The sequence below is a fragment of the Sinocyclocheilus grahami genome, unplaced genomic scaffold (genome assembly GCF_001515645.1).
Source record: "Sinocyclocheilus grahami isolate Dianchi unplaced genomic scaffold, SAMN03320097.WGS_v1.1 scaffold116.1, whole genome shotgun sequence".
NCBI lineage: Eukaryota > Metazoa > Chordata > Actinopteri > Cypriniformes > Cyprinidae > Sinocyclocheilus > Sinocyclocheilus grahami.
In genome coordinates this window covers 735,152-752,797 of record NW_015505295.1, presented here as the reverse complement: position 1 = coordinate 752,797, position 17,646 = coordinate 735,152, and the positions used below count along the sequence as shown (strand labels likewise).

Genomic DNA, 17,646 nt, shown 5'->3' with positions numbered 1-17,646 from the left:
TCCAAGGTAGGAAACCTAATGTTTCTTATTTTAATATGCTACATGCATTCAAAGTTTGTGTTGTTAAGGTTCATTTTGCCCCTTTTGTTTCATAGCGGTATGCTCCCTGAGGCCATAATTCCCCCCAGCGATGAACACAGTTATGCACAATGGCTCAAAGAGCAGGAGCCAGAAAACCTTCAATCAAAATCTCAAGGTAAGTGCAGTCTTTTTATCTTTATGGCTCATGCTATCCTCTTGTGTGTTTCTTTTGTTAATTTGTTTCTCATGAACCACAGATCTGCAGAATGTGAACAGTCAGTTCTTCATGGATGAAAGACAGTGCTCCCTCTGCCAGCAACATGGAGATGCTAAACCGAATGTAGGTGAAGCCTTTACCAGTTCTGTGTTCAGAGATGAGTCTCATGTTCGGCTCACTTGAGCTGTATTGTCTTTGTATGTGTAGGATGCTGGTAGGCTGCTGTATATTGGACAGAATGAATGGGCTCATGTGAACTGCTGCATGTGGTCGGCAGAGGTGCGGGATGTCAAAGGAGCTTTGCTGCATGTCCACAGTGCCGTCGCCAGGGGCCGCCTCATGGTTGGTATAAACTGATGCAGAGTATTGTCATTTAGATAAAAACTGAACAAAAATGTTAAAGGAAAAATAACAAAATAAAATTAATAAACGTTTTAAGCCCAGTTCAGGGGTTCCATAGCCATAATAACCTGGATATTCTATATTGTGCAGTCTTTATACCATTTTTAATCTTAAATAATATTATATTATATGCTTTAGTGAAATAAATGTATTAATTGTACCTTTTTTGCCAGCGCTGTGAGCGTTGTGGCCAGACAGGGGCGACTGTGGGCTGTTGTCTTACCTCGTGTCAGAGTAACTACCACTTCATGTGTGCTCGTGCCAGCAACTGTGTCTTCCAGTATGATAAGAAAGTGTACTGTTACAAACATCGTGACCTCATAAACAATAAGGTGTGTATGTTTGAGCAAACTCAGAGGAAAACTGATATGTTTTACAGTTACTGTATAGTTGAAGTGTGAAGAATGCAAACAAGCATTTTCTTTTTGTAGATTGAACAAGACAATGGGTTTGAAGTTCTCAGAAGGGTCTATGTAGATTTTGATGGAATTAGTCTGCGTAGGAAGTTTCTAACAGGCTTGGAGCCAGAGTCTGTAAATGTTATGATCGGTGAGTAAACAGGTGATGTTTTTTCCTCTGGTGGTTTATTAAAAATAAGAGAAAGTTTAACGTGTTTTATTATGTATCCATGCAGGTTCTCTACATGTACAAAAACTTGGTGTTCTGACGGAGCTGTCTGCAAATTCTGGAAAATTGTATCCAGTTGGTTACCAGTGAGTAATATGAAGTTTAAAGTCATTTAGCTTTCACTTGATCATTAATTAATTAATTTGGTGTTGTCTTTGATCAGTTATCAAAGTGTCATCCACATTTTTTTTGTAATATATTTATTGCCCAAGGAAATATTTTAAAAAAGGCATCTTGTTCTTCTGAAATCAAGGTAAAATCAATTTAGCAGAACTGTGAACAATACACTAGCATCAGTTTCAGATGACATTTTAATTCCTATTTAATTATGAATTATGAGGAGCCATAGTTGTTCACATAATTTGATGTGGTTTCAGATGTTCTAGATGGTATTGGAGCACCGTTGACCCTCGCAGGCGATGCCGGTACACTTGTAAAGTGACAGAGGTGCAACCATCAACACGATGCAAAGCTCCTATCTCCATGGTGGATCAGGGAGAAAATCACACAATTGTACACGGTCCAAAAGCTTACAATGGTGTGTGTGTATGCATATATAACTGTCTTTATTCATGCATTTTTTAAAAATATTTGTTAGAGGGCCAATATGGTGTGGAATCTGTGTAATTAGTGTTCATTTTTCAAAAGTGTTTTTTTTATTATTATTATTATTATTATTATTAATTCTGACTACTCATATCTCTGTCTTATAGATGAGGATGGCACAGATAGTGAGTCCTTTTCACCTGGGCTGCCCCCCAGCACCCCCTCCAAACAAGTCAAACAAGACTCAGGGGCCGGAGGCAAGGCTCCTGGCTATCCACACAGCAGGAGACCAGCTGACAATACACTAGCATCAGTTTCAGATGACATTTTAATTCCTATTTAATTATGAATTATGAGGAGCCATAGTTGTTCACATAATTTGATGTGGTTTCAGATGTTCTAGATGGTATTGGAGCACCGTTGACCCTCGCAGGCGATGCCGGTACACTTGTAAAGTGACAGAGGTGCAACCATCAACACGATGCAAAGCTCCTATCTCCATGGTGGATCAGGGAGAAAATCACACAATTGTACACGGTCCAAAAGCTTACAATGGTGTGTGTGTATGCATATATAACTGTCTTTATTCATGCATTTTTTAAAAATATTTGTTAGAGGGCCAATATGGTGTGGAATCTGTGTAATTAGTGTTCATTTTTCAAAAGTGTTTTTTTTATTATTATTATTATTATTATTATTATTATTAATTCTGACTACTCATATCTCTGTCTTATAGATGAGGATGGCACAGATAGTGAGTCCTTTTCACCTGGGCTGCCCCCCAGCACCCCCTCCAAACAAGTCAAACAAGACTCAGGGGCCGGAGGCAAGGCTCCTGGCTATCCACACAGCAGGAGACCAGCTGGGGGAATGTCCAGACCGTTACCTTCCCCAGGTAAGATCTTTGCATCAGTTTGAAGTTATGTTCATTTGCCAAAGAAATAAATCAAATTACATCAAATTTTAATGTGATTCAGGGGATCAATCAGCCAAAAATGAAAATTGTTGTAATTTACTCACCTTCATGTCATTTCAAACCCATAAAACTAATCTTCGTAAGGTAATCTTCTAAACGCATTTAAGATGTTTAAATTAAACCTCAGAGGTTTCTGTCCCTAGCTTGTGAGGAGATATGAGTGCATCATATGTTGAACAAATTTAGCTTTTATTTACATCTAAACAATGATCTACACACACACACATATCTAGCTTATATATAGCATACAGCTTGTACCCATGTATGTGTGTCGTTCACTTTTTACATGTAAATAAAATATGTAAAAATTAAATCGGTTCATATAAAGCAATCATATCTCTTCACAAGATTTGGATTTAACCACTCGCTTCCTATGGATTCATTTTATGACGCCTTTGTGATGTTTTTGGAAGTTTTGGTTACATAAAACTTCTCAGGTTTCATCAGAAAAAAATATTTTTGTGTGTTTCAAAGATTAATACTAAATACAGCTAAATACTTTCAAAACTCTTATGGATTTGGAATGACATGATGCTGAGTAAATAATGATAGAATTTACATTTTTGGGTGAGCTATCCTGTTAAGCCTTGATTATTCATAATGAAAGTCATACATAGTTATCTTAAAATTCCTTCTCAGGAAATGCTGTTTCCACATCCCATCACATTTTGACCATTAGTGACCTTGATGAGACACGACGTGCAACAAGGAGACTTTCCACACGTAGCCGAAATGCCTCTCCTCCCCCTGTGGTACTGTCAGGCCCAATGGCTTTGCGATCAGGGGGCACAATTCACCCTAGGTCACTTTCATTCAGCCCCCCTGTCTCACCACTTGGTGCAACCGAGAACTTCAAGAGCTCCACCTCACCTCGACGAAGGGGGAGGCCTTCCTCTTTGTCTCCCTCTAGCATCACCTCGGGACCCTCTCCTCCACAAGCAGCTCTACGAAGTCCCTCTTCCACCTTACGTTCATCTGTCCGCCACGCCCCAAGACATAAACAGCCTTTCAAAACCACACAGCATAAGACTGATGAGGTGGTTCAAGAGCTCTTTGCCTTGTCGGAGCCGGAGGTGGCTGCAGGTGCACCAAGCAACAGAATTTCTGCCTCATCTGACAAGTCGAATCAAGAACTGCTCTCTGCGCACTTTGATCCAGACACAGATGTGGCGGTGGCCTCGGTATTGAATGCAAAGCTTGAATTTGATGAGGCTTTGCTCAATGAAAATGTGGCTCTGGACTGCGACCCTCAAGGTAGTGAGGGAGATGCAGAAGAAGGAGCCTGCAAATTCAGCACTGGCAGGAAGGACTTGACTTCAGAGATGCAAATGGAAACAGATGATGTCTCTGACCATTATCTGAATTTCTCTCGCACAGTTGTGGTCCATGAACCTGCTAAAGAATCTGCACAGGCAGGTCTCTCAGTCCTTCCTAACTCAGGGTCCATCTCTCAGCTGGATGGAGCTGACAATGACTCGGAGAGTGATACAGGTGAAGCCAACGCAGATGATGATACTCAGGAAGTAGGAAGTAGTTTTTGTAGTCAGGATACTGAGCCATTAAAGTGCACTGGTCCAAACAAGGGCAGAACCCATGGCGACGGGCAGCTAGTTTGCCCAAGATCACCTGTTGCAAATCCACATACAACAGATTCTGTTGATCAGATTTCACAGCTAGAGACTCAAAACATGGACCAAGTCTGTGAAGAACAGGAAATTCAGGAATTTACTTTTTTACAAGATGGTGGAAACGTAATTATTGATTCTGAAGTATCCAACGGACAAGAGTCATTTCCAGATGAACTGAAAGCAAAAACCCCCATCCTTTGCAAAGGCAGTGATCTTGTTATGACCCAAGAAGAAGTCTTGCTCGAAAATGAATCAACAGAATGTTTGCAGGAAGTGTTCTTGGATGACACCAGTGGGAATTTCATATCTGCTGTTGATGGCAGAGTTTTGGGCTTGACAGAAAATGCTGCTGGTCCTATGGCGGCAACTGATTCCTCACCAGTAAACAAGGATGAACCTGTTTTAAAGAGAGGTGTGTCACCTGTTGAGAAACCGGCGACCGCTGTGCCAATGTGTAGTACTAGAACAATTCATGTTGTTGCCCCTGCTGCACCCACAAAAAGACTATACAACCGTTTTGTGACCATACAACCTGGCTCCCAACCTAAACCCTTCCATATGGCAATGCCTGTTGCCAACACTCTGCCACTTTCCTTGCCTGTCAGTGTTGTCTCATCTTCTCCCACCATTTCTGTTACACCACAAGGAACTCCGCTTGCTCCTGCTTCGGTTTTAATAAATGGTTTTGGAGCTCTGCCTAAGGAAGCCACTAAGGGTCGTAGGATCGCCATACGCATTACCACCCCAAAACAAGTGTCTGAACAGTCTCTGCCCCAGTGTTTACCTGGAACACCCCTTACACATCAGGTTCTTCTGGTCAACAGTGCAGGACAGATTCTAGTGAAAAACCCGCAGACTAATACATACCAATTAACTAGCTCTAATTCTCCCTCATACACCCAAATCAGCCAGATTGCGAAGATAATCCACAGCAGTAATGTTCTCCAGCGACCTGTCCCTAAGGTTATGGTGATACCAGTGCCGCAGGTTCAAGCTAGTCTCAGCAAAACCACACCAACGCGTATCATATCTTACAGCAGCAACAAAGGAGCAACACCACCAACCCAGGTGCTAATCAGGAGGATTCCTCAGAGTTATCCTGGAAGCCAATTACACAGCATCAGTCCTTCGATAGAAAGAACTGGCTTGATTTCTGAAAGTGGGCAGAAGGAAGTGGCCCAGGAGATAATCGATAAAGCAATGGCAAGTCATCGTGAAATAGCAAGTCCCACTGGCATGAGCCCTTCTCAGCTCCACCTCGAAAAACGCCTCTCTCCTGAATCAAAGGATTCATTCCCTGGGTTTCATCTTCGGACTCAACCCAACATCTTGTCCCACTCCAGACCTCAAGTCAAGATCAAGAGAGTGTCTTCAGTAATTGATCGTATTGGTGTGAAAAGATGCCGCACAGACTTCTTGGACCAAATGGGTCCTTGTTCCCAGGATGACAACAGCCGGTAGGGACAAATATTCAGTCAAATTTAGTCAGGGTGGTCAAGTTGTTGATCATTATTGTAGATTGTAGCGACCCAGTTTATAGGTTTATAGGATTTTTTTTCACATTTTAACAGTATATCAGATGTTACACAATAATGATACTGTTTTGTGTAGTAAAAGGTGAAAAAAGTATTTACGCCCTCACTGAATTTATTTATTTAATTTTTTTTTACTTTTCATTAACAAAAATACAAACTTCTCGGTGGACCTGCCCTCTAAACCAAAGCCTGATTAAGACTGACTAGTCATTAACACAACTAAAAATTTCATTTTGAACATTCAAACTAGATGTTATTAATTTCTTTCTAATATTATCATGTAATGGTAATCATGTTATTTTGTTGATGTTTAGATCAAACCGGGTTAGAATAAAGGCCCCAAGTGTAAAGGATGTGCTCGACTTTGACGACCCTGATGTTGGATCTCTTGACCAGCCAAAGAACGATGAAAATGAGAGGTCAGTGCTGATGACTTAAAATCACATTTACTTGTGTTTTCCAAAGATAACCATAATGTTTTCTTTGTCCTATTTTTAGAATTCCTCCAAATAAATCAGAGCCCACTTCGGTGCAGGGAAATGACACACGGGGCAGTGCTAAATCTCAGTGTATGAGCTACAAACATGGTGATTCCTCAGACTGGGCCCCCTATGCGGGTGAATATGAGATATTGTGTTACCTTAAAGCAGCATTTTAGTTGCTAAAGCTAATTTAATCAATTTGAACTGTAACAGAGGTTTTGAAAGTTAACTGCATGTGGACCTGTTTCAGGTTGGAGTTCAGATGAGGACTCTCCATCACCAGGCAAGCAGGATAAGTGTGCCAGTCAGTATCTGCCCCACCTGCGCTTCCAGATTACCAGTGAGGATGGCTTTAGCGTTGAAGCTGACAGCATGGATGGTCAGTATTGATAAACCTTGTAGTGACACTGTTATAAGAATGTCAGTTTCTTCCTTTCACACTTTGGCGCATTATTATATATTTCCTTTTACGGTGTTTTTTCAGTGGCGTGGAAGGCAGTAATGGATGGTGTCCAGGAGGCACGGGTAGGCTGTCGGCTAGAGCAGTTTCCCTTCAACAGGACAAGTGGTGCCAGGGTTCTGGGTGTCCTCCACGATGCTGTGCTCTTTCTGCTGGAGCAGCTGCAGGGTGCTTCTCTCTGCCAGAAACACAGTTTTCGTTTCCACCAGCATGAAGTACCGGAAGAAGAGCTGCCAATAAACCCCAGTGGCTGTGCCCGCGCAGAGGTCTATGTGCGGTAAGTATCTGTGAACTCGTGTATGCCTCACATATGACTTTGAGTTGTTTATTTGTTCCTTTCCAAATGTGGAAATCAAAAATTGGCTTTCTCCCTCCCCCCACACAGAAAATCTACCTTTGATATGTTCAATTTCCTGGCATCGCAACATCGTCAGCTTCCTGAGTCAAGGCCATGTGATGATGAAGAGGATGACGTTATGCTAAAATCCAGCAGGTTAGACACTCAGCAACATATTTGGAAAAGTTCACCCAAAATTGAAAATGCTGTCATTAATTACTCAACCTCATGTCACTCCAAACCTGTAAGACCTTCGTTCATCTTCGGAACACAAAGTAAGATATTTTGATGAAATCCAAGAGCTTTCTGACCCTCCCATAGACAGCAATGCAGCCGTCACATTCAAGGCTCAGAAACATAGTAAGGACATAATTGTGACATCAGTGTTTCAATTATCATTTTATGAAGCTACGAGAATACTTTTTGTGTGCAAAAGTCTGACACGATAGACAAGAAATTGTTGAACAAAGTCATTATTTTTGTTTTCTTTGCGCACAAAAAGTATTTTCGTAGGTTCATAAATTAAGGGTGAACACCTGATGTCACAATTATGTCCTTACTACCTTTCTGGGCCTTAAATGTGGTAGTTTCCTAGCTGTCTTACCAGGTTCAGAACGCTCTCGAATTTCATAAAAAATATCTTAATTTGTTTTCCGAAGATGAACGAAGGTCTTAAGGGTTTGGAACGACATGAGGGTGAGTAATTTACATTTTTGGATGAACTATTATTTTCCTTTTTTGTGCCATTTAAAAGATGATTTTAAAAAAGATAGATGAAACAAATTTCATGTTTATCAATTATAATACCAAAATAATAGATTTTTTGTAAGTATGTAAAGTCAGTGCATTACTAGTGTTAACATTTTAATGTTTTTTTTATGACTCATCCTGTTATTTTGGCTTCCCTTTAGACGAGCCACAAGTACGGAGTTGCCAGTGGCTATGAGGTTCAGACACTTGGAGAAAACCTCTAAAGAGGCTGTGGGAGTTTACAGGTAATGCCTTCCCGAGATGCAGGGTATTACAGCATAAAAACTAACTGTGTAAAATCGCTTAACAACAAATCCCATGCCAATAAAAAAGATGGAATGAACATAACTTTTAAGAGCAAAAGTAATTGGTGCAATTCCTTATCTCCATGACAGATCCGCTATACATGGTCGTGGACTTTTCTGCAAGAGGAACATTGAGGCTGGAGAGATGGTGATCGAGTATGCTGGCAATGTCATCCGCTCAGTTCTCACTGACAAAAGGGAGAAATACTATGACAGCAAGGTAAAAGTGATTTGTCCCAGTGTGATGCAGTTTTTGCTTAAATGCTCTTTTTTTCTTTTTATGCTCTTTTACAAAGTCTTGATTTTGTTTTGGGGGTGTACTAGAACATGCTCTCATACTAGGTTGTTTGAAAAACACATTATTTTTCACATATTTTACATTATTACAACACCTCTCTCCCCAGTCTGGCATATTCAGTGTAAATATTGCATCAAAATCAAATCAATTTGAGCGTGATTTAAACCTGGATGATTGTAACCACTCGTCTGCCTTGGGGAAACTAGCGTGTCTCCGACATAGTGATAACACTCGTTGCCTTCTCTAGTGCAGCGCAACCTGGTCTCCTCCCACTTGTCTGTATTTGTGATACATCACAAATCCCGGAAAATATGCGTTGTAGTCCAAACGAGTCATTCGTTGTAGTCTTTGAAAAGTGATTTCTGTTAATTAAAATATCTCCTTTTGAATTGGACTTTGAGCTTTGTAACTTTGCTGATCTTTTTTATGCTCAAACAGCAACATTACAGACTAACTAAAGTTGAAAAAGCATAATAGGACCCCTTTAAAAACATCTATTTATCCTCTTGCATCGCAGTGATGTTGAATTCCTAACGTACAGTCTGTTTCTTGCCTCTCTTTCCTCAAAGGGCATCGGATGCTACATGTTTCGCATTGATGACTTTGATGTGGTGGACGCCACCATGCACGGAAACGCGGCACGATTTATAAATCACTCCTGCGACCCTAACTGTTACTCGAGAGTCATCAATGTGGAGGGCCAGAAGCACATCGTTATATTTGCCCTGCAGAAGATTTACCGTGGAGAGGAGCTCACCTACAACTACAAGTTCCCCATTGAAGATGCAAACAACAAGTTGCACTGTAACTGCGGGGCCCGGCGCTGCCGACGCTTCCTGAACTAAAACCGGCATGTTTACTCAATGGCAAATGGGCGGAGAAAGGAGGTTTAGGAGGGGATATTTTGGTATGGGTGGCTATTTATGAAGGAAGACACTCATTACAGGTGCTTAATGGTGTGGAGATGAATTATTCTGAAGGAAACACAATATTGAGATTGTTTGGCAGGGTGTGTGGCCTTTTTAGACCACCAGCACGTCTTGATTGGTTACCTTGCGCGAGTTATATTTCCTACCCCAACATTTAACAACCCAGTAACGTCCTGCACTGGATGAGGCCGTTTGCTTTGATTCAACAATTAAAAATTGTGACCTTAAACGAATACCCTTACCTATTTCACCTGTCCTTATACTACTTTGTCCCAGCATGCCTTTCAAATCTTGCCACTGGTGGCTGGTAATGTTGTAGATCTATTCTGGAAGGATCCTTTAGTGTCAGAATAAATGTACAGAGGTTTTCATAGTGGAGGATACCCTAAAGTTTGAAAGGGTGTGATTATTTTTGCTACTGAATCAAGAGGAGTTCCTGTTATAGGTCGTCCTCAACAGCACCTTAATAATCTTTGCTCTTTTTTTGTGGAAATGTAAGCACTGTACATATTCTCCAGAACAGATGTACTTTTTAGTCGAACCATGAAAAATCTTGCCACACAACCTAGTTTCTAACAGGAGCCTGTGTGTTTCCAGAACATTGACATTTGTATATTTCACAGTGTTTTTTTTTTCTTTCTTTTTATTTAATGGATGCAAATGAATGCATCACTTATAGGACATTTTTAAACCAAATTTACCACCCTTGACTGGCACATTAATTTAAGTTAGAGTACCTTTGCTCTGAATGCATATACAGACCGTTTTACTGCATTCATAGTAATTCATAAGACTTCACCCGAAGCCCAATTTTTGATTTTGGTTTTAAGAACCCACTGTTTTTATGTGCTTTTATGTCTTGAGGCCAGTCTTTTGGGGGTCAATTGTAATATTCTACATATTAGGATCACTTGTGTAGTGTTAAAGATGTGAAGAATCCCATTCTGATCGTCAGTGCACAAGTATTTAAGGAATTATTCAAAACCATACTCATGAATGGTGGCTTTAGCTGGAAACAGCCGATGTGCTGCTAATAGCCATTTGTCTTCTTTTGATACCCTTCCTCTCGCAGCACGTTTAGACCGACTCTCATCTCCACTTGGGTTGACTACCTCAGTACATCAGTGACAGCTAGTAAGTTACAGTACAAACAGTAGTATAAAGAATGCTGGGGATAATCCCGCACTAGCTTTGATTTTATGCAGTGTGATTGTAGGGGTTGTTTGTTTCATTTGTTTGTTTTTCCAGAGAATTCCCGGATCCCTCTTCCCTCATGCTTTTGTACAGTATTGAAGTGTGCTTATTATTAAAAATGAAGACTGTGGCTTGATTCCATCACTGGACGTGAACCCACTCAGAGTGAATCTTTGTATAAAGTTGTATACAAGAATTTCTAAATCTGTTAAATTTTTCTACGCACTTTTTTTTTAATTTATGATGTTCTGTATGTAATAAAGATACAAAAATATTTGAACAAAGAGCAATCTTGATTTTTGTTTCAAATATTTTAAGTCATATAGAGCATGTCATTTCAGAGAAAAAATTCTTTAAAAGTCTTTAACTTGATTTGACCTTAAAATCTTTTTGGAAATTGTTTTTGGCTTTTATCTGAGCATTTGTAAGGTTTAATTATTCAAACACAATGTCTGTTGATCAAATGTATATGATGTTAGTTATAAAAAGTTTGCTTCATTTAGAGAATTAGATTTACATTTCACTTATTTATTCACCATCAGCGTATATGCTAATTGCCTAGAATCATTCCGTCAGCTTTTATATTTCTATTTTAATGGTTAAATAAGATTCTTCTTTGGCATGCCTTTAATTTTATGTTAAGATATTTGTTATGATGTAATATCTTGAGCATTTTTTATAACTAATTCTGAAAAGTTACATTTTATTGTCTGTTATAATGAAATAGATCATGCAACTCCTTGTTCATGCTAATCTCATCTAAATATGCTAGAATTGAAATTTACATGCACACTACTAATAATAGGAAGAGACTCCTCTCTGCAATATGCCTTTTTTGTCCAGTTTTGCCTGTGGAAAGTTGATCTGAATAGACACCATCAGTAAGAACCAATGGACAAAACATTCAAATATTAACAGATAAATGTTTGTTTAGTCCCGCCATGCTGCTCATCTGCCCTTCTGCCCCGCTCACTGTTGAAATGTGCACACATTTACTCTGCTGTGAACAGGTGACCATGTAATGACCCTTATAAGCAACAGTCAGACAGTGAGGGCTATTTCGTATGCACACAGACTCAAAAAGGTATTGTTTATTGCTTGTGTTGTCAATAATATTCAGTACAAAGTAAACATGCATTGACTTTGGTTTTCTGAATCCATGCGTAATGCTACCTCTGTTTTCCTCTCTTACAGCATAAAACAGAAACATGAATAAGATTTTGGCCATCTTAAGTTTAACTGCATTTCTCTGCTGCTGTGGTATAGTAATTGTTTTCGTGGCGCAATATTTAAACTGAAAACATTTTATTAGAGAAAATATCTGGATGAATTGGCGTTGTCTTTTGTGGTAGCTATTACTCATTCTGTTCCTCTGACACTGTTTTTGATTCTGTCTTTGAAGGTGTGCAGAGTGCTGAATCATATGACTTGAGACGACAAATCGTCAATTCTGGGACTGTAGTCTTTTTAGACTTCCTGGAAAAAGTCAGAAACGCTACAGAGAAATTAGTGAGAGATGAGCAGTTTAGAAAATCAAGGTATGATCAGCTATGGGTTATGCACTGCTATTGAATTGTTGGTTTAGCCGTTGCCTGATCATCACCTTTTTCTGTAATTTTACAGGATTTCTATCCAAGGATACATGAAAACCTTAAGAGAGTTGGCAAAACCACTGAAAAATTGTGAGAGTGCTAGAGAGAGCCAGGATAATTCAGCTATATTGCCACAGTAAGTCTGTCCACATTTATATTATACATATATTACTGTATAATCATAATAACATTGCTTATTCTGAGCTCGTGTCAAGAACACGATTCACAAAGGTTCAAAAGTTTATATATACGCTTAATTCTTAATAAGCCGTGTCGTAATTTGGATGTTTTGTGATGTTAAGTTCTTTGTCCTGAGCATTTAAACTGCCTGCAGTTCTTCAGAGAAGTCTTCCAAGTCCTGCACATTCTTTGGTTATTCAGCATCTTTTGCATATTTGAACCCCTTTCAACAGTGACTGTATGATTTTGAGATTCATCTTTTTACACTGTGGACTATATAGACGTATTCACAGTAGTAATGCAGTGTTCTTCATTTATGAAACAAATACTATTTCAGCTTTAAATAAGCTCTAAAAAGACAATAGTGTCATAGTGTTGATTCAGCAAAGTTAGTGTCATTATCCAGCTTAATTTAGTGGAAATTGTGGTCTCATTCAGTAGTGACAGTGCAGTTAAATCAAAGATATTGCTGAGTATTAATTGTCTTTTAAACCTAAATTCCAAGACAAAATAAGAGTAATTTAGACCAGTATATTTCTTCTGTGTTGCTATTGTTATAGTTGTGATGTGAACTTCTCAATTCTCTTAGAATGATTAGAATATTTTTTTTAACCTTATAAAGTTATAGTTATCATTCTTAGTGTTATTAACTGATTAGATTAAGAACAAATTTGTATGTAATGAATTTAAAGTCCAAATTTGGATCCAATAGTTTTATATAATTTTAGGCCCATCTCTAATATTTATTTTTTTATCAAAAATTTTGGAGAAAGTGGTTTTTCATCAGCTGCAGAGATTTTTGAATGACAATAGGGGTTTTTATGTTTTCCAATCAGATTTTAGAAAGTTTCACTCTACAGAGACAGCACTTGTAAAAGTTTTAAATTATGTTTTAATGGCCACTGACTCAGGTGACTCTGTTGTACTGGTACTATTAGATTTAAGTGCAGCATTTGATACAGTTGACCATGAGGTCTTGCTTGCTCTGCTAGAACATGTTGTGGGCATCAGAGGAACTGCATTAAGTTGGTTTCAGTCATATCTTAAAAATAGAAGCTTCTCAATCAATATTGGACGATATTTTACTGGGGCTGTTCCACTGACTTGTGGGGGTCCCCCAAGGCTCTATTTTGGCCCCTTTATTGTTTTTTTATATATGCTTCCTTTAGCCTCTGTTTTTGAAAAGCATGGCTTGTACTATCACTGCTATGCAGACGATACTCAACTTTATTTGCCCCTGAAGCATAAAAATGGTGTAGACTCCCTCTGTGCCTGTCTTTCCGATGTCAAAGCCTGGATGTCTTTGAATTTTTTTAATCTAAATGAGAGTAAAACAGAGGTCATTGTGTTTGGCTCTTCTGAAGTCCCAAACATTTCTCATGTAAATTCTGGTGTTTTTTCTTCTTCAGTTAAATCAGGTGTAAAAAAAACTTGGGTGTCTTTTTCAATAGTGCAATAAATTTAGTTGTCAAATCAAGTTTTTCCAATTAAGAACATTGGCTAAAGTGAAGACCTTCCTTTCTTTTAAGCACTTTGAAACTGCAATTCATGCTTTTATTTCTTCTAGAATTGATTATTGTAATTCCCTGTATCTGGGAATAAACAGTTCTTCAATATCTAGATTACAAATAGTCCAAAATGCAGCTGCACATCTTTTAACCGGTCTTTGTAAATACGAACATATTACTCGTGTGTTAATGCCTTTACATTGGTTCCCAGTATGCTTTAGAATTAATTTTAAAGTGCTTTTGCTTGTTTTTAAATGTTTAAATGGTCTCACTCCCCCTTACCTCTCCGACCTGTTGTGTGAATATCTTCCGGAAAGAACTCTTAGGTCTGCCAACCAGAGTTTGTTAACTGTTCCAAAGTCAAAAATAAAATCTAGGGGTGATCGAGCTTTTGCCATAGCCACACCTAAACTTTGGAACACGTTACCGATCCATATTAGAACTGCACCAACATTACATATATTTAAATCAAAGTTAAAAGCGTATCTCTTCAATATAGCCTATGACTTGTGGTTTGTATACATGTTTTATACGTTTTTTACAACATTGTACAGCTCATTGGTCAACTGCAGTTGTTTTTAATTGTGCTTTATAAATAGAGACTTAAGACTTTTTTTTTGTTAACTTCAACATTGTATTTAATCTGTTTAAAAGACATCTCTATATAACTTTTTTCTTTTTCTGTTTCCTAGAACTGCATCTGGACTGATTGTTTTTTACTGGGATAAAGTTTTGGAACACACTGAAAGCCCATCGTTCCATGCAGAATACTTGGATTCAATGAAGTAAGAGTACAGCGATGCACAAATATATAAGAATATGAAGTAAAATGAGCATTGAAGAAAATTCTTGAGTTTTGTCTGTTACAGGCAATGGGCAGAGCTAACCGAGTTGAAAAACCTAAGTGTAAAGTATCATGTGCTTTTAGACCCGGATACAAGGCGCAGTTTTTTGAAGTAAGGAAGAAAGATACTCAGAATGTGGAATATTACAAATGTCATTTATTGTTAACTTCAACATTGTATTTAATCTGTTTAAAAGACATCTCTATATAACTTTTTTTCTTTTTCTGTTTCCTAGAACTGCATCTGGACTGATTGTTTTTTACTGGGATAAAGTTTTGGAACACACTGAAAGCCCATCGTTCCATGCAGAATACTTGGATTCAATGAAGTAAGAGGACAGCGATGCACAAATATATAAGAATATGAAGTAAAATGAGCACTGAAGAAAATTCTTGAGTTTTGTCTGTTACAGGCAATGGGCAGAGCTAACCGAGTTGAAAAACCTAAGTGTAAAGTATCATGTGCTTTTAGACCCGGATACAAGGCGCAGTTTTTTGAAGTAAGGAAGAAAGATACTCAGAATGTGGAATATTACAAATGTCATTTAAATCAATACATAATTAATCCCAGGGATATTCTAATTTTTTTTCAGGCTACTAAAGTGATTTCCTAATTAACATTAGAGTCACTTGAACCATAATGATCCACTGTTAGTATGTTAGATCCTTAATCTGCACTCTAAAAAATGCTGGGTTGTTTCAACCCAACTTTGGGTCAAATATGGACTAACCCAACTTTTGGGTTAAAAATGTAACCCAATGGCTGGGTTAATCCATATTTGACCCAAAGTTGGGATGAAACAACCCAGCATTTTTTAGAGTGTAAATAACTGTTGAGTTTAATTCTGTTGGGTTTTTATTTTATTTTGGAGGTTTCACTCTGCATTGTATCATTCATCTATCATTTCATTGTTCTTTTCTAGTTGGACTGAACTTCATTTTGGTAAATTCTTTGAGGCCGCGGCCCAGGAATATTATAATCGTGGAAATGCAGCTCTTGGTTTGGACAGATTCAATCAGTCCAACTGGTAAATCTCATTTGAAACTTTGTTTCGTGCCATTATTTATGGTAAACGAATATGTAACCACATATCTGACATTTCATGTTCATGCAGTTCGTGTTTCAAAAGCTTGTTTCAGATGAATTACACAAACATGGAGATATATTTAATAAACATCGGACAGAACTTAATACCTAAAGCAATGTAAATGATTTAAAGGTTTAAAACGAAAAAGATCCATCCATTTTCTTTTGTATGTTTCACAGGGCTGTTGTCAAAAGTTCGGTTGTTTACTCTCTTCCTGTTTATGAAAAGCTGTCTGAAGTTGGATTTGGGATTACTGAGGTCAACAGGTTTCTTCACAAAGTTAACCACATAACTCTTATTCTTGAAGGGAACGATATAACCTCTAACAGGTAAGAAACGTAAAACATCTGTGTGAGGCTCGTATTTGTTTACTCTGTAAATATTAATATATTAAGACTTTTTTTGTCTTGCAGACAAACCTTTTTGGAGAGTTGCATTCGTGGTATTTTGTATTTACTTACTCTAGAAATTGAAGAGGAGAAAACCAATAGCAAAGATAACCAACTATTACTGCCTTTGCGGTAAGACAATGTAATAAAATGCCTTCATGAAAATCATTTTGAACCAGTAAAACAGAATATGTTTGTATGTTGTTGATATATTTGTCCAGATTAGAAGGCCTAGTGCTTTGCTCTCTTGATATAATGCATATATAATCTATTCCTCTTTAAAAATCATTGTTTGTTTGCTATAGAGTAATTAGGAGAGTGTTCCTAGATTTGTGGAGCTCTTTTCTCAGATTTGCAAATTTCGTCTATTTTGATGAGACTGAATTTCAGCAAACACAGAGGTAAGACATGTCCTTTTGTATTTTTTATATATCCACTATCCAGTGTGGTGAGGTTGGAAATCTGCTGAACTGCCTGGTTCTGAGACACTTTGTTGGCTGAAATTTAGCATGTTCTTGTGTATGATTTTTGTTCATTTATGAGGAGAGCAATCAAACAATCAATCGGAAATGTTTTTTTTTTTCCAGAAAATGGAATGATACGAGGAACATCATCATTAATGAGTTATTAAAAAGTAATGCATTTACTCGAAAGCAGCTTGAAGAAGCACCAAAGTAAGGAAAGGTCAAGTTTAATTTTAAGGACAAGGATTTATTTGTTAATATATGGCTCTAAAGCTGAAAATGTAAATATTTAAAGACATGTTTGTTCTTAATTGCCGTTTTTGGTTTAATGAGTTCAGCATCTTTTTAAAGTTCATATTTGACTGGCTCTCTTTTTGTTTTTCAATTATAAAGAAACTTTGTTCAAGCCATTCACCGGATCCTGGAGAAACTGGAGCAGTATACTGATCTTGTTGATGACTTTGATGAAAAGATCGATCCAACTGTTTTGTAAGATTATCATTTTCTTACCATATCTGCATTTGAACCGAAACCGTATTTGAATGTCACTTTTTGTGTAAATAAAAGATTGATGATAAATACCAGTTTATATTGCAAGTTCATATTATCAAGTGCAATCAATAAGATTCACAATATTTATTGTTCCTCAGAGCCTTCAAGAAGTCGATGCATCACACAAACCTCATGTTTAATGATGTCTGGAACCTGCTGTTGGACTCAACGCTTTAATATTTGAAGGCAATGCCAAGATTGTGACTGCTGGCAATAAACAGGATTATACCAGCAATGTATTAACTGTTATTGCATACCTGCCTCTGAAAGAATATTAGGATAATTGCATTGGTGAACATTGAGTAAAACAAATTCCACTCTA

At 37.9% G+C, this 17,646-nt stretch overlaps 2 protein-coding genes and 1 long non-coding RNA gene across 3 annotated transcripts in view; all 3 read left to right on the top strand.

Annotated features, from left to right (window-relative positions):
- The window catches only part of LOC107589473 (histone-lysine N-methyltransferase 2B-like), a 36,940-nt gene extending 26,013 nt beyond the window's left edge, over positions 1-10,927 (top strand). Inside the window, exons 23-38 of the mRNA XM_016277923.1 lie at positions 302-361; positions 446-580; positions 814-972; positions 1,072-1,189; positions 1,275-1,353; positions 1,645-1,805; positions 2,550-2,708; positions 3,429-5,874; positions 6,267-6,371; positions 6,451-6,569; positions 6,685-6,813; positions 6,919-7,171; positions 7,280-7,387; positions 8,143-8,226; positions 8,377-8,506; positions 9,154-10,927. Of these exons, the coding sequence (XP_016133409.1) occupies positions 302-361; positions 446-580; positions 814-972; positions 1,072-1,189; positions 1,275-1,353; positions 1,645-1,805; positions 2,550-2,708; positions 3,429-5,874; positions 6,267-6,371; positions 6,451-6,569; positions 6,685-6,813; positions 6,919-7,171; positions 7,280-7,387; positions 8,143-8,226; positions 8,377-8,506; positions 9,154-9,429 (4,521 nt within the window). The 3' untranslated portion in view covers positions 9,430-10,927. The remainder of the gene's footprint in view (positions 1-301; positions 362-445; positions 581-813; positions 973-1,071; positions 1,190-1,274; positions 1,354-1,644; positions 1,806-2,549; positions 2,709-3,428; positions 5,875-6,266; positions 6,372-6,450; positions 6,570-6,684; positions 6,814-6,918; positions 7,172-7,279; positions 7,388-8,142; positions 8,227-8,376; positions 8,507-9,153) is intronic.
- Positions 10,928-11,677: 750 nt separating this feature from the next.
- Positions 11,678-12,455, top strand: LOC107589402 (uncharacterized). The gene is made up of 4 exons (XR_001609674.1): positions 11,678-11,791; positions 11,902-11,967; positions 12,110-12,245; positions 12,331-12,455. It is a non-coding gene; the product is annotated as an uncharacterized lncRNA (long non-coding RNA).
- A 2,312-nt stretch (positions 12,456-14,767) lies between these two features.
- On the top strand, positions 14,768-17,646 carry LOC107589472 (uncharacterized). The gene is made up of 10 exons (XM_016277922.1): positions 14,768-14,772; positions 15,068-15,160; positions 15,245-15,331; positions 15,755-15,859; positions 16,099-16,248; positions 16,333-16,440; positions 16,614-16,709; positions 16,896-16,982; positions 17,166-17,261; positions 17,423-17,646. The coding sequence occupies exons 1-10, from the start codon at positions 14,768-14,770 to the stop codon at positions 17,499-17,501; spliced, it is 906 nt and encodes a 301-aa protein (XP_016133408.1). The 3' UTR covers positions 17,502-17,646.

Excerpts from the sequence above, each read along its gene's own strand:
- LOC107589472 (XM_016277922.1), top strand. Across the intron at positions 15,332-15,754 it reads ACAAGGCGCAGTTTTTTGAA|TTGGACTGAACTTCATTTTG; the intron begins GTAAGGAAGAAA and ends GTTCTTTTCTAG. Across the intron at positions 17,262-17,422 it reads AAGATCGATCCAACTGTTTT|AGCCTTCAAGAAGTCGATGC; the intron begins GTAAGATTATCA and ends ATTGTTCCTCAG.